General features: G+C 53.1%; 1 protein-coding gene across 8 annotated transcripts in view; it reads left to right on the plus strand.

Moving 5' to 3' along the window:
- The window catches only part of LOC132388244 (nesprin-2-like), a 284,356-nt gene that overhangs the window by 110,346 nt on the left and 158,379 nt on the right, over window positions 1-15,631 (plus strand). For all 8 annotated transcript variants that reach the window (XM_059960628.1, XM_059960590.1, XM_059960605.1 and 5 more), the window contains 6 exons: window positions 993-1,130; window positions 2,054-2,239; window positions 3,458-3,580; window positions 4,953-5,135; window positions 7,279-7,332; window positions 7,835-7,996. In XM_059960628.1, coding sequence (XP_059816611.1) covers window positions 993-1,130; window positions 2,054-2,239; window positions 3,458-3,580; window positions 4,953-5,135; window positions 7,279-7,332; window positions 7,835-7,996 — 846 coding nt within the window. The remainder of the gene's footprint in view (window positions 1-992; window positions 1,131-2,053; window positions 2,240-3,457; window positions 3,581-4,952; window positions 5,136-7,278; window positions 7,333-7,834; window positions 7,997-15,631) is intronic.

Consider the following 15,631-nt stretch of genomic DNA (forward strand, 5'->3'; position numbering starts at 1 on the left):
TGGCTGTAGCAGTGAGAGATTGAAAATGCCTTTGAACACACCCTCTGCGACAGAGACCACAGGTCATCGGATGCTGCAGTGGTTTCGTTCTCCCTTTTAAAGCCAGGATAAACACTGTTGAGTTGATCTGGGAGTGGAGTATCGCTGCCATTCATGATGTTTGGATTCTCTTTGTGGGAAGTAATGACCTGCAAACCCTGCCAGAGCTTATACACATCTGATTCCGCCTCTAACCTCGAGATAGTCCTCCGGAAGTTGTTTAAGGCCTGGATCACCAGGTCCGCACACGTCCCGTTACACATGACCCCTGAACGTGCTCTAACCTGTATGTGAGACCTCGTCAAATGCCTTCTGGAAATCTGGCCACACCACATCTACAGCTGCCTCTTCTTCAGCCCTGCTTGGTACCTTTGAGGAACCCTAGCATGCCTGTCAAACACCATTTACATTTCAGAAAACCAGGTTTCAGAATCGGCTATCCCTGGTGTCACCATATAGACTGGTTTGATTGTATTGCGCTTCTCTAAGGGACCAGCTGTTACCCCTGCTTGTAGAAACAAACACCTTGTCAGTATAAAGTTAATATAATTGAATAGAAGGTTAACTGGCCCTATCCTCAGGAGCTCCCCTTGCCCCGGGAGCGTGTAATAGAGTGCATGGAGGGAGCTTTACTCTGTCTGACATCAGGAGTGTGTGATGGGACAGTGTGGTGGGAGATTTTCTCTGTGTCTGACCCCGGGAGAGTGTGATAGGTTGATGTGGAAGGAGCTTCACTCTCTGTCTCCTGTTGGAAGTGTGTGATGGGACAGGGTCTTTGACCTCAGGGGTGTGTGATGGGTTGGTGTGGAGGGATCCTTGCTCTGTGTCTGACCCAGGGCAGTGTAGAGGGATGGTTACTCATTGTATATCCTATGCTGGGAACGTGCGACAATAGTCGGAAATACTTAGCCCTATCGGGATCAGCGCTGAGGGCTGCTTGTGTTTGGGAGCAGATTCCGGAGTGTCTCCAGGAGTTCCAGCAGGTGATGGATTCAGCCACGTCCTGGATTCAAAGCACAGAGGACCTGCTTTCCCAGAATATTGACTGCACGTCAGCCAAGTCTCTGAACAAACAGCTCTTCACAGTACAGGTGAGTCAGGCCATTCAGCCCCTCGAGCTGTCCCACGCCGTCAGGTTTCAGACTTCAGCCTCGGCCCCATTCTCCTGCCTCCCTCCACCAGCCCTGGTTGCTGACAGATCCAATACTGGTCGGGCCGAGTCCTTGCAGATCCTGTGTTTCAGCACTTGAGATGTAAAGGTTTAGAGCTGAGCTCCCCAACCTGGGGTCAGTGGCACAAACAGGCCAGGAACCCCTGGTTTAGATGGATATGGGCAGATGGGATAGTATGATCCAAATGGGCTGAAGGGCCTATTGTTGTGCTGCCTAACTCTAATGGGGGAGAAACCATCCTTCATGAGAGAGGTTCTCCCCCTTGGCTAAAAGGCAAATTTATTCATAGAACATTCTAGCACAGAAACAGGCTCTCAGTACCTTGCTGTCATGGTCTGCCCAGCCCACCTGGATCATTGCCCTCCGTATCCCTCACGTCCATGTACTCATCCATGTACTCTTAAACCTTGTAATTAAACCCCCATCCACACTTCCACTGAGCTCATTCCACACTCGCATCACCCTCTGAGAGAAGAAATCCCCCTCCAGTTCCCCTTGTGTTTCACCTTTGACCCTTCACCCATGACCTCTAGTGCTAGTCTCACCCAAGATCAGTGGAAAAAACCAGCTTGCATTCATCCTACCCACACCACTCAGGATTTGATATGTCTCCCCTCGTTCTCTGACACTCCAGGGATGAGCCTTTCCCTACAATTCAGGTCCAGCATCTTCCCAGCAACCTCCCAGCATTGTTTGGTGAATCCTGTGGACCGCTCTGCTGTCAGAGACGCCCTCCCCTGTGACTCACGCTGATGTGAGGCTGTTGGGAGATCTCTCTGCTTACTGCTGTGGACCCTGCTCTGATTCCAATCCCCACCTCTGCTTGCTCCCCTTCACGGCAGAAACTGGCAGAGAACAACAGACAGAAGGAAACAAGCCTGCGGGACCTCAACTCCAGGCTGAGAGAGCTGTCCATGACTATTCACACCGACGACATGATGGCTGCTGTCAAAAAGCTGCAGGACAGTGGCGTCTCCTTACAGCAAGGCCTGGCCCAGAGGGCGTCGGAGATCCAGACTGTTACCACGGTGAGGTACCTCTCCCTCATCTCACACGCTCACTTACTGTGGGAGGGGAGGGATGGAGGGAGGGTCACAAGGTAGGAGGGGTGGTGCTGAGTGGGGTAACAGTGTGGGAGGGGAGGTACTGAGGGAGGGTCACACTCTGGGAGTGGTGGTTCTGAGGGGGGTCACACTCTGGGAGGGGAGGTACTGAGGGAGGGTCACACTCTGGGAGTGGTGGTTCTGAGGGGGGTCACACTCTGGGAGGGGAGGTACTGAGGGAGGGTCACACTCTGGGAGGGGTGGTTCTGAGGGGGGTCACACTCTGGGAGGGGCGGTACTGAGGGGGCTCACACTCTGGGAGGGATGGTTCTGAGGGGGGTCACACTGTGGGAGGGGCGGTACTGAGGGGGTAACACTGTGGGAGGGGGGTACTGAGGGGGTCACACTCTGGGAGGGGTGGTGCTGAGCGGGGTCACACTGTGGGAGGGGTGGTACTGAGGGGGTAACACTGTGGGGGGGGTATTGAGGGAGGGTCACCCTGTATGAGGGATGGTACTGTGTGAGGGTGGTAGTGAGGGAGAGTCACACTGGGAGGGATGGTTCTGAAGGAGGGTCACACTTTGGGAGGGATGGTTCTGAGGGGGGTCACACTGTGGGAGGGGCGGTACTGAGGGGGTAACACTGTGGGAGGGGGGTACTGAGGGAGGGTCACCCTGTATGAGGGATGGTACTGTGTGAGGGTGGTAGTGAGGGAGAGTCACACTGGGAGGGATGGTTCTGAAGGAGGGTCACACTTTGGGAGGGATGGTTCTGAGGGGGGTCACACTGTGGGAGGGGCGGTACTGAGGGGGTAACACTGTGGGAGGGGGGTACTGAGGGGGTCACACTCTGGGAGGGGTGGTGCTGAGCGGGGTCACACTGTGGGAGGGGTGGTACTGAGGGGGTAACACTGTGGGGGGGGTACTGAGGGAGGGTCACCCTGTATGAGGGATGGTACTGTGTGAGGGTGGTAGTGAGGGAGAGTCACACTGGGAGGGATGGTTCTGAAGGAGGGTCACACTTTGGGAGGGATGGTTCTGAGGGGGGTCACACTGTGGGAGGGGCGGTACTGAGGGGGGTAACACTGTGTGAAGGTGGTAGCGAGGGAGAGTCTCACTGTGGGAGGGGCGGTACGGAGGGAGGGTCACGCTTTATCCTGTTCCACACTAACTGGACCAATGATTGTGTTTCTCTGTCTGGCAGGAGATCGAGGCCCTTGAATCTGAGGTGAAAAACCTTGAAAGTAATGTCTCCGCGGTTAAGGACATCCTCCAATCCACAGACCTCTGTCACTTACCCATTCAGGAGCATCTGACCAACCGACAGGTGGGTGGCAGTTCCTCGTTGTGGCTGTGTGCCCCCCAGTGGGTGTGCGACTGTCCGCTGTCACAGTGGGGCCCTGTTCTGTCCTTTCATGTGGTGTCCTGTGCAGCCTGCTCAGCCCTTCCCTAACGGGGAGCAAATTCAAATCCTGAAATCAGGGGTGCAAAGGGCTTGGAAGTTCAGTGCAGGATTCCCCAACGGTTAACTTGCAGGCTGGGTTGATGGGAAGGAAGGCTGATGCAACGTTAGCATTCATTTCAAGAGGACTCAAATATAAAAGGAAGGATGTATAAAGGGTAGGAAAGATGAGGCTCTATAGGGCACTGCTCAGACTGTACTTGGAGTACTGTGGGGCCCCGTTTCTAAGAAAGGATTTGCTGGGTGCAGCAGAGGTTTAAAAGAATGATCCTGGGAGTGAAAGAGTTAATGAATGAACTGTGTTTGATTGCTCTGGGAGTGTTCTTGCTGGAGTTAACAAGGATCTCATTGAGATCCCCCCCTCACTCTTCTAATACATTTATCAAAGTCATTAGCGAATACTAAAAGGCCTAGATGGAGTGACCGTTGCGAGGGTTTTTCCTACAGTGGGGGAGTCTAGGAACAGAAAGCACAGCCTCAAAATTGAATGTTCCATTTAGAACAGAGACGAGGAGGAATTTCCTTTTCCAGAAGGAGGGGAATCTCTGGAATTCCTTGGCACAGACAGCGGTGGAACCTGAGTTATTGGGTATTTTTAAAGTGGAGGTTGGTAGGTTCTTGTTTAATCAGACCATCAAAGGTTATGGGGAGAAGGCAGGAGAATGGGATTAAAAGGGATAACAAATCAGTCTTGATGGATGACAGAGCAGATGTGATGGACCAAATGTCCTAATTCTTTGTCTTATGTCTAGCTTCCTCCCCCCCAGGGAGGTTGTTGGGAGGGGGGGGGTGAGCTGACTCTTTGAACTGCAGCATCCCTTCTGATGAAGGACCACTCCTCATGTGTTGTACTGGACAGTGTGAGGTGTCACTCCTGCCCTTCCCAGGTGCTCTGCCTGTCCGTTGCCTCCTGAAACTGCGGGTGGGGCAGCCCGGTGTCCCATGGCTCCAGAGCCTCAGGTTCGATCCCCACCTCTGCACGTTCTCCCTGTCTCCGGGAGCTTGGGTTTCCTCCCACTTTCTGGAGAATAATCTCTGTGAATTAAGACCATAACTTAGTGTGTGGATGAGGGGTGGATTTCAGTGGGCAAGTGGGAAGGAATTGGTTTCTGGGGAATGGGGGTGATTTGTTGCTCCAAGGACTAGCAGGGGCTTGATGGGTTGAGCAGCCTCCTGTGTTGTTGACCCGCCCGTGCATCTTTCTGCTCTGGGTGTACTGACCCTCCTTTGCTGACAGGTAATCTTGGCGAGCCTGGAGGAGGTGAGGAGGATGGCCGGCCCGCTGGCGGAGTACAGGAATACCCTGGTGTTACCGGAGGGTTACTCAGGCAACATCCAGGCCTTCACCAGAGTGGCCCGCGTTTCTGCAGAGATCAACCCGCTGCAGGAGCTGACCATGCGGCAGAGCTCCCTGCTGGAGGTATGTCCCTCGGGCTGGGCATGGACGACAAGCATACACGCACACACACACGGGATAGACAGGGATCCATACACAGAATAGATGTGGCTCACACATGGCCTGTTCCTTTAGCTAACCTAGCCCTTGACTCCGAGACACCCTAAACCCACTGCCTCTCAAAGTCTGACTGCTCACTGAGTCATGGAACATGGAAGCAGGCCTTGGGGCCGTCTGGCCATTGCTCTCTGAACCTCTCCCATCCCTCCACTTATCTGGATGCTTTTGAAACACTTGATGGGTGCCGTGGTATCGAAGAGTTACAGCTCGGGGTGTTCTGGAGTTCAGAGTTCAATTCCAGCGCCGTTCTGTAAGGGGTCTCTGTACGTCCTCCCCGTGGGATGCGTGGGTTTTCCCCGGGTGTTCTGGTCCAAAGGCACACCGGGTAGGTTAATTGGTTATTGTAGATTGTCCCGTGATTAGGTTAGGGTTCACTGGGGTTGAAGGGCCGGACAGGCCTACTCCAGGCTGTATTGCTGAATAAATAATTAATATGCCCGCCTCAGCCACTTTCTGGTAGCTCTTTCCAAATACAGACCAACTGTGTGAAGAAGCCCCCAGCCCCAATTTCCTCTTAAATCTCTCTCCTCTGATCTATGCAACCCCTCTCAGGGAAAAGATGATGTGCTTTCCCCCCGACGATGCTGCTCATGATCTCAACCAGGTCACCTCTCAGTCCGCTAGTTCCAGGAAATAAAGCTCTCTTCTCCTTGTAACTCTGACACCAAGTCCAGGCAGCGCCCTGCTAATTCTATTTTGCTCTCCTAGTTTAAAATATCTTTCCTAGAACAACAAGAAACTGAACATAATACAAGTGTGGTCTCACGAATGTCTTATACAACTGCAATATAATTTCCCAGCTCCTACGCTCAGTGACCTGATTGATGAAAACCAGCCTTCTTCACCAGCCTGTCTACCTGTGACGCTGCTTTCAGTGAACTATACACTTGCACCCCTGGGTTCCTCTGATCCATAATACTCTCCAAGACCCTATCATTCCCTGTCCAAGTCTTACCCTAGTTTGATCTCCCAATACCTCACGTTTATCTGGATTGAAAGCCATTTCCCAGTCTGCAGCCCACACACCCAGCTCATCAAAATCGTCTTGTGACTTCTCCTCCTCCCTTAAAATGCTCTTCAGACCAGAAGGTCTCTGGGAGGAGCTGCCGGAGGAAGTGCTGGGGGGAACACTTACAACATTTCATAGACACTTGGACAGGCACATGGATCTCAGAGTTGTATACTGCATGCATACTTTGCCAATAAATGTACCTTGAATAGGAAAGGTTTAGAGGGATATGGGCCAAATACAGGCAAATGGGACGGGCTCAGAGAAACAACTGGGTTGGCGCAGACAAGTTGGCCCAAAGGGTCTGTTTTCATGTTGAACAACTCTATGATCTATTTCCATTACTGTTTTAAATTTGTGTTTCTTCACGTAAACCCATCTAAACCTAACAGAGTAATATTGTCTTAATACACCAACTGGTAAAGTAATTAGTTTATTATTGTCTCTTGTATCAATGAGAATTTGCATTGCAACCGTTCATTCAGATCAATTCATTACACAGTGCATTGAGAAAGTACGATAACAGAACGCAGAGTAAAGTGGTATAGTTACAGAGAAAGTCTTGTGCAGGTAGACAATAGCTGCAAGGTCTTAACATGGTCGATTGTGAGGCCAAGAGTCCATCTTGTCGAAATAGGGAACCATTCAATAGTCTTATAACAGAGGGGTAGAAGCTGTCCTTGACCCTGATGGTACGTGCTTTCACAGGTTTATATTCGGTTAACTTCCTTGGGTGTATTATGGTTACTTGGACTCCATAGAGCACGAATGACCATTATATTCTCAAACAGGGAAGTCTGCAGGTGCTGGAAATCCAAAGCAATACACAAAATGCTGGAGGAACTCAGCAGTTCTGGCAGCATCTGTGGTGAGACCTGCTGAAGGGTCTCGGCCCGAAATGTTGACTGTTTACTCTTTTCCATTGATGCCTGACCTGCTGAGTTCCTCCAGTGTTTTGTGCGAGTTACCATTATATTTTCATTTGTTTAAGGTTCTTTAATCTGGAGCCTTGTTCTCTCTTTTTTTATCCCCTCACAGTCACTACTGGAGAAGTTACAGGATTGTGACGCGGAGGTTGAGAGACTGCAGAAGGTGAGTCCAGGTGTCAGCGATAATTACTGCGCGCGCGCATACACGCACACACACACTCTTTCTTCTGTGTGTATGCATACTCATACTGTAGGACCAGACACTGGGCTTCATGAAATCTTGCACTAGGGGAAGGAGCGAGTGAATGAGGGAAATTTTGCACTAGGACTCCCAAATCCCTCTGATTTGAATTTACTTCTCTTTTAGAAAATAGCCTACACCCTTTATTCCTTCAGACAAAGTGTATGGTCTGGTACCTTACTGTCTCCCTGCTCCGCACTCTCTCTGTAACACCCTATTCTGCACTCTGTTACTGGTTTTCTTTGCTCGACCTCGATGTTCTTATTTTTGGAATGATCTCTCCGTTTGGCATGCAAATGGAAGCTTTTCTCTGTAACTTGGTACATGTTTTACGTCTGTGCACTGAACTGTTGCTGTAGAACAACAAATCTCATCTGGTATCAGTCTGAGATAATAAACTGCATTCTGATTTGTGTCCATGTAGGATGGGGGCTCGGAGTCCCAGGGGGAGATGTTGGCAGAGCTGGGTGAGCGCCGACAGTCGCTGGTGATCAGTACCCAAGAAGCACTCCTCAAGGTCACCCAGAACCTCACAGAGGGGCAGGGGCCACCCTCACCCAAGGCCGAGCCATCCAGAGGACCTGAGGTATGTCAACCTCACTGTGGCCAGTGGCCAGTGCCTTACCCTGTACTCGGTTTGTGACTCAGCAATGCAGACCACACTTCTGTCAGAAGGGAGACGCAGTTTTAGCATTTCTTTCAAAAGGACTAACATAGTCCGAAGGTATGCTGGGGTGGGAGGTGCAGCTAACAAATATTGCTGTGCTTCCAGCACAGTTTGCTAACCCTAACTTTGGAATGTTGGAGGAGACGAGAGCACTGTGAGGAAACCCACACGGTCCTGGGGAGAACATATAAACTCCTCAAAGACAGCAATGGGAATTGACCCTCGATGGCTGGCGCCATATCTTAGGGTCCTACAGCACCCACCCCGACACCACACTGTTCAACTCAGGTCTTCCCAATGTGGCTCAGGAGCTGGAAACGTGGGTGGGGGTGGGGTGGCGGTATGTGCACTGGAGGATCCCACAGATTAATTAGTTTTGCTTATGTCCATAGAAGTTGGAGAACCCCTTCTGTTTCTGAAAGCTATCTCAAAACCTTTGGTGTCTTACTGAAAGAGCCCACCCCCACCACCCTCCCTTACTGCTGAACGTTCTCTGTGACTCAAAGCTCTGGGGGAGGACACCCCGTAAACAGGGAGTGGACCCTCTACCAATCTGGATAAACCCTGAGTGGAGGGGATATTCAGCAGGCCGGGCAGCATCTGAGGAGGGGCAGTGGTCAGTCAGAGCTAATATTTCAGGTCAGTGGCCCTTCGGTTCTGATGTATTCTGCTGGGATGGAGACAGCAAATGCTGGATTCCAGAGTGAATATGCTGGGGGATTTCAGTGATCGGGTAGTGAGTGCAGAGGGAGGGCCAATGTTTCAGGGCAGGACCTCGCATCAGACTGGGGAGGTTAAATGGCTGTGGATCTTTTTATAGTTTTGAGCAAGAGTGACTCAGGTGTGGTGTCATCCAGACGTGGGTACACGAGTCATTGCCCTCACTTTGTGTCGTGTTGTAACACGTTGCTGATCATGCTCTCCTGACCGTCGTTGTTCTTGGCAGACGTTGCTAAAGCAGTGGTTTGCTGTTGCCTGCTCCTTGTGACACACATTCCTCTGCTCTGAGGCACACCTTGCAAATCAACTTGAATCTTGAACCTTAGAGGCTATTGTGGGGCATGGATCCCAGTGTGGGGTGTGGATCCCAGTGTGGGGTGTGGATCCCAGTGTGGGGTGTAGATCCCAGTGTGGGGTGTAGATCCCAGTGTGGGGTGTGGATCCCAGTGTGGGGTGTGGATCCCAGTGTGGGGTGTGGATCCCAGTATGGATCCCAGTGTGGGGTGTAGATCTCAGTATGGATCCCAGTGTGGGGTGTAGATCCCAGTGTGGAGTGTGGATCCCAGTGTGGGGTGTGGATCCCAGTGTGGGGTGTAGATCCCAGTGTGGGGTGTAGATCCCAGTGTGGGGTGTGGATCCCAGTGTGGGGTGTGGATCCCGGTATGGATCCCAGTGTGGGGTATGGATCCCAGTGTGGGGCGTAGATCCCAGTGTGGGGCGTGGATCCCAGTGTGGGGCGTGGATCCCAGTGTGGGGTGTGGATCCCAGTGTGGGGTGTGGATCCCAGTGTGGGGTGTAGATCCCAGTGTGGGGTGTGGATCCCAGTGTGGGGTGTGGATCCCAGTGTGGGGTGTGGATCCCAGTGTGGGGTGTAGATCCCGGTATGGATCCGTGTGTGGTGTAGATCCCAGTATGGATCCCAGTGTGGGGTGTGGATCCCAGTGTGGGGTGTAGATCCCAGTATGGATCCCAGTGTGGGGTGTAGATCCCAGTGTGGGGTGTGGATCCCAGTGTGGGGTGTAGATCCCAGTGTGGGGTGTGGATCCCAGTGTGGGGTGTGGATCCCAGTGTGGGGTGTGGATCCCAGTGTGGGGTGTAGATCCCGGTATGGATCCGTGTGTGGTGTAGATCCCAGTATGGATCCCAGTGTGGGGTGTGGATCCCAGTGTGGGGTGTAGATCCCGGTATGGATCCCAGTGTGTGGTGTAGATCCCAGTGTGGGGTGTGGATCCCGGTATGGATCCCAGTGTGGGGCATGGATCCCAGTGTGGGGTGTAGATCCCAGTGTGGGGTGTAGATCCCAGTGTGGGGTGTGGATCCCAGTGTGGGGTGTAGATCCCAGTGTGGGGTGTAGATCCCAGTGTGGGGCATGGATCCCAGTGTGGGGCGTGGATTCCAGTGTGGGGTGTGGATCCCAGTGTGGGGTGTGGATCCCAGTGTGGGGTGAAGATCCCGGTGTGGATCCAGTGTGGGGTGTAGATCCCGGTATGGATCCCAGTGTGGGGTGTAGATCCCGGTATGGATCCCAGTGTGGGGTGTGGATCCCAGTGTGGGGTGTAGATCCCGGTATGGATCCCAGTGTGTGGTGTAGATCACGGTATGGATCCCAGTGTGGGGTGTGGATCCCAGTGTGGGGTGTAGATCCCGGTGTGGATCCCAGTGTGTGGTGTAGATCACGGTATGGATCCCAGTGTGGGGTGTGGATCCCAGTGTGGGGTGTAGATCCCGGTATGGATCCCAGTGTGTGGTGTAGATCCCAGTATGGATCCCAGTGTGGGGTGTGGATCTCGGTATGAATCCCAGTGTGGGGTGTAGATCCCGGTATGGATCCCAGTGTGGGGTGTAGATCCCGGTGTGGATCCAGTGTGGGGTGTAGATCCCAGTATGGATCCCAGTGTGGGGTGTAGATCCCGGTATGGATCCCAGTGTGGGGTGTGGATCCCAGTGTGGGGTGTAGATCCCGGTATGGATCCCAGTGTGTGGTGTAGATCACGGTATGGATCCCAGTGTGGGGTGTAGATCCCGGTATGGATCCCAGTGTGTGGTGTAGATCACGGTATGGATCCCAGTGTGGGGTGTGGATCCCAGTGTGGGGTGTAGATCCCGGTATGGATCCCAGTGTGTGGTGTAGATCCCAGTATGGATCCCAGTGTGGGGTGTGGATCTCGGTATGAATCCCAGTGTGGGGTGTAGATCCCGGTATGGATCCCAGTGTTGGGTGTAGATCCCGGTATGGATCCCAGTGTTGGGTGTAGATCCCGGTATGGATCCCAGTGTTGGGTGTAGATCTCGGATTGGATCCCAGTGTGGGGTGTAGATCCCGGTATGGATCCCAGTGTTGGGTGTAGATCCCGGTATGGATCCAGTGTGGGTTGTAGATCCCGGTATGGATCCCAGTGTGGTGTGTAGATCCCGGTATGGATCCAGTGTGGGGTGTAGATCTCGGTATGGATCCCGGTGTGGGGTGTAGATCCTGGTATGGATCCAGAGTGGGGTGTAGATCTCGGTATGGATCCCGGTGTGGGGTGTAGATCCCGGTATGGATCCAGTGTGGGTTGTAGATCCCGGTATGGATCCCAGTGTGGTGTGTAGATCCCGGTATGGATCCAGTGTGGGGTGTAAATCTCGGTATGGATCCAGTGTGGAGTGTAGATCCCAGTATGGATCCCAGTGTGGTGTGTAGATCCCGGTATGGATCCAGTGTGTGGTGTAGATCCCAGTGTGGATCCAGTGTGTGGTGTAGATTTCAGTATGGATTCCAGTGAGGGGTGTAGATCCCGGCGTGGATCCAGTGTGGGTTGTAGATCTTGGTATGGATCCCAGTGTGGGTTGTAGATCTCAGTGAAGATCCCGGTGTGGATCCCAGTGTGGGAGTAGATCCCGGTAGGATCCAGTGTGGGTTGTAGATCCCGGTGTGGATCCCGGTGTGGGGTATGGATCCAGTGCGGGGTATGGATCCCAGTGTTGGGTGTAGATCCCGGTATGGATCCAGTGTGGGGTGCAGATCCCGGTATAGATCCCAGTGTTGGGTGTAGACCCTGGTATGGACCCCGGTGTTGGGTGTAGATCTCAGTATGGATTCCAGTGAGGGATGTAGATCCCGGTATGGATCCCAGTGTTGGGTGTAGATCCCGGTGTGGATCCAGTGCAAGGTATGGATCCAGTGTGGGGTGCAGATCCCGGTATGGATCCCAGTGTTGCGTGTAGATCTCGGTATGGATTCCAGTGAGGGGTGTAGATCCCAGTATGGATCCCAGTGTTGGGTGTAGATCCTGGTATGGATCCAGTGTGAGTTGTAACTCTTGGTATGGATCCAGTGTGGGGTGTAGATCTCGGTATGGATCCAGTGTGAGTTGTAACTCTTGGTATGGATCCAGTGTTGGGTGTAGATCCCGGTATGGACCCCAGTGAGGGGTGTAGATCCCGGTATGGATCCCAGTGAAGGGTGTAGATCTCGGTGTGGATCCAGTGTGGAGTGTAAATCTCAGTGTGGATCCAGTGTGTGGTGTAGATCCCGGTGTAGATCCCAGTGTGTGGTGTAGATCCCAGTGTGGATCCCAGTGTGTGGTGTAGATCTCGGTATAGATTCCAGTGAGGGGTGTAGATCCCAGTGTGGATCCAGCGTGGGGTGTAGATCTTGGTATGGATCCCAGTGTGGGGTGTAGATCTCAGTATGGATCCCAGTGCGGGGTGTAGATCCCGGTATGGATCCTGGTGTGGTGTGTAGATCCCGGTGTGGATCCAGTGTGGGTTGTAGATCTTGGTATGGATCCCAGTGTGGGGTATGGATCCAGTGCGGGGTATGGATCCAGTGTGGGATGCAGATCCTGGTATGGACCCCGGTGTTGGGTGTAGATCTCAGTATGGATTCCAGTGAGGGATGTAGATCCCGGTATGGATCCAGTGTGAGGTATGGATCCAGTGTGGGGTGCAGATCCTGGTATGGATCCCAGTGTTGCGTGTAGATCTCGGTATGGATTCCAGTGAGGGATGTAGATCCCGGTATGGATCCCAGTGTGTGGTGTAGATCCCGGTGTGGATCCCAGTGTGTGGTGTAGATCCCGGTGTGGTTCCCAGTGTGTGGTGTAGATCTCGGTATAGATTCCAGTGAGGGGTGTAGATCCCGGTGTGGATCCAGTGTGGGGTGTAGATCTTGGTATGGATCCCAGTGTGGGGTGTAGATCTCAGTATGGATCCCAGTGCGGGGTGTAGATCCCGGTATGGATCCCGGTGTGGTGTGTAGATCCCGGTATGGATCACAGTGCGGGGTGTATTTCCCGGTATGGATCCCAGTGTGGGGTGTAGATCTCAGTATGGATCCCAGTGCGGGGTGTATTTCCCGGTATGGATCCCAGTGCGGGGTGTATTTCCCGGTATGGATCCCAGTGCGGGGTGTATTTCCCGGTATGGATCCCAGTGTGGGGTGTATTTCCTGGTATGGATCCCAGTGCGGGGTGTAGATCTCGGTATGGATCCCAGTGCGGGATGTAGATCTCGGTATGGATCCAGTGTGTGGTGTAAATCTCGGTATGCATCCCAGTGCAGGGTATGTATCCCGGTATGGATCCATTGTGGGGTATGGATCCCAATGTGGTGTGTAGATCCTGGTATGGATCCAAGTGCGGGGTGTAGATCCCGGTATGGATTTCAGTGTGGGGTGTAGATCCTGGTATGGATCCCGGTGTTGGGTGTAGATCTCAGTATGGATTCCAGTGAGGGGTGTAGACCCCGGTATGGATCCCAGTGTTGGGTGTAGATCCCGGTATGGATCCAGGGTGGGGTATGGAGCCAGTGCAGGGTATGGATCCAGTGTGGGGTGCAGATCCTGGTATGGATCCCAGTGTTGGGTGTAGATCCTGGTATGGATCCCGGTGTTGGGTGTAGATCTCAGTATGGATTCCAGTGAGGGGTGTAGATCCCTGTAGGGACCCCAGTGTTGGGTGTAGATCCCGGTATGGATCCAGTGCGAGGTATGGATCCAGTGTGGGGTGCAGATCCCGGTATGGATCCCAGTTGGGTGTAGATCTCGGTATGGATTCCAGTGAGGGGGTGTAGATCCCAGTATGGATCCCAGTGTTGGGTGTAGATCCCGGTATGGATCCCAGTGTGGGTTGTAACTCTCGGTATGGATCCAGTGTGGGGTGTAGATCCCGGTGTGGGGTGTAGATCTTGGTATGGATCCAGTGTGGCATGTAGATCCCGGTATGGATGCCGATGTGTGGTGTAGATCCCGGTATGGATCCCAATGAGGGGTGTAGATCCTGGTATGGGTCCCAGTGAGGGGTGTAGATCCTGGTATGGATCCAGTGTGGGGTGTAGATCCCGGTATGGATCCCCGTGAGGGTGTAGATCCCGGTATGGATCCCAGTGTGGTGTGTAGATCCCGGTATGGATCCAGTGTGTGGTGTAGATCCCAGTATGGATCCAGTGTGTGGTGTAGATCCCAGTATGGATCCAGTGTGTGGTGTAGATCTTGGTATGCATTCCAGTGAGGGGTGTAGATCCCGGTATGGATCCAGGTGTGGGGTGTAGATCCCAGTGTGGGGTGTAGATCCTGGTATGGATCCAGTGTGGGGTGTAGATCCCGGTATGGATCCAGGTGTGGGGTGTAGATCCCAGTGTGGGGTGTAGATCCCGGTATGGATCCCAGTGAGGGGTGTAGATCCTGGTATGGATCCCAGCGTGGGGTGTGGATCCCAGTGTGGGGTGTAGATCCTGGTATGGATCCCAGTGTAGGGTGCAGATCCCAGTATGGATCCCAGAGAGGGGTGTAGATCTCGGTATGCATTCCAGTGAGGGGTGTTGATCCCAGTATGGAACCCAGTGTGGGGTGTAGATCTCAGTATGGATCCCAGTGTGGGGAGTAGATCTCAGTATGGATCCCAGTGTGGGGTGTAGATCTCGGTATGGATCACAGCGTGGGGTGTAGATCCCGGTATGGATCTCAGTACGGGGTGTAGATCCCGGTATGGATCCAGGTGTGGGGTGTAGATCCCAGTGTGGGGTGTAGATCCCGGTATGGATCCCAGAGAGGGGTGTAGATCTCGGTATGCATTCCAGTGAGGGGTGTTGATCCCAGTATGGAACCCAGTGTGGGGTGTAGATCTCAGTATGGATCCCAGTGTGGGGTGTAGATCCCAGTAAGGATCCCGGTGTTGGATGTAGATCTTGGTATGGATTCCAGTGAGGGGTGTAGATCCCGGTATGGATCCCAGTGTTGGGTGTAGATCCCGGTATGGATCCCAGTGTTGGGTGTAGATCCCGGTGTGGATCCAGTGTGGGTTGTAGATCCCGGTATGGATCCCAGTGTGGTGTGTAGATCCCGGTATGGATCCAGTGTGGGGTGTAGATCTCGGTATGGATCCCGGTGTGGGGTGTAGATCCTGGTATGGATCCCAGTGTGGGGTGTAGATCCCGGTATGGATCCCCGTGAGGGTGTAGATCCTGGTATGGATCCAGTGTGGAGTGTAGATCCCAGTATGGATCCCAGTGTGGTGTGTAGATCCCAGTATGGATCCAGTGTGTGGTGTAGATCTCGGTATGGATTCCAGTGAGGGGTGTAGATCCCAGTGTGGATCCAGTGTGGGTTGTAGATCTTGGTATGGATCCCAGTGTGGGGTGTAGATCTCAGTGTAGATCCCGGTATGGATCCCAGTGTGGGAGTAGATCCCGGTAGGATCCAGTGTGGGTTGTAGATCCCGGTGTGGGGTATGGATCCAGTGCGGGGTATGGATCCAGTGTGGGGTGCAGATCCCGGTATGGATCCCAGTGTTGGGTGTAGACCCTGGTATGGACCCCGGTGTTGAGTGTAGATCTCAGTATGGATTCCAGTGA

The sequence above is a fragment of the Hypanus sabinus genome, chromosome 2, assembly GCF_030144855.1.
Source record: "Hypanus sabinus isolate sHypSab1 chromosome 2, sHypSab1.hap1, whole genome shotgun sequence".
NCBI lineage: Eukaryota > Metazoa > Chordata > Chondrichthyes > Myliobatiformes > Dasyatidae > Hypanus > Hypanus sabinus.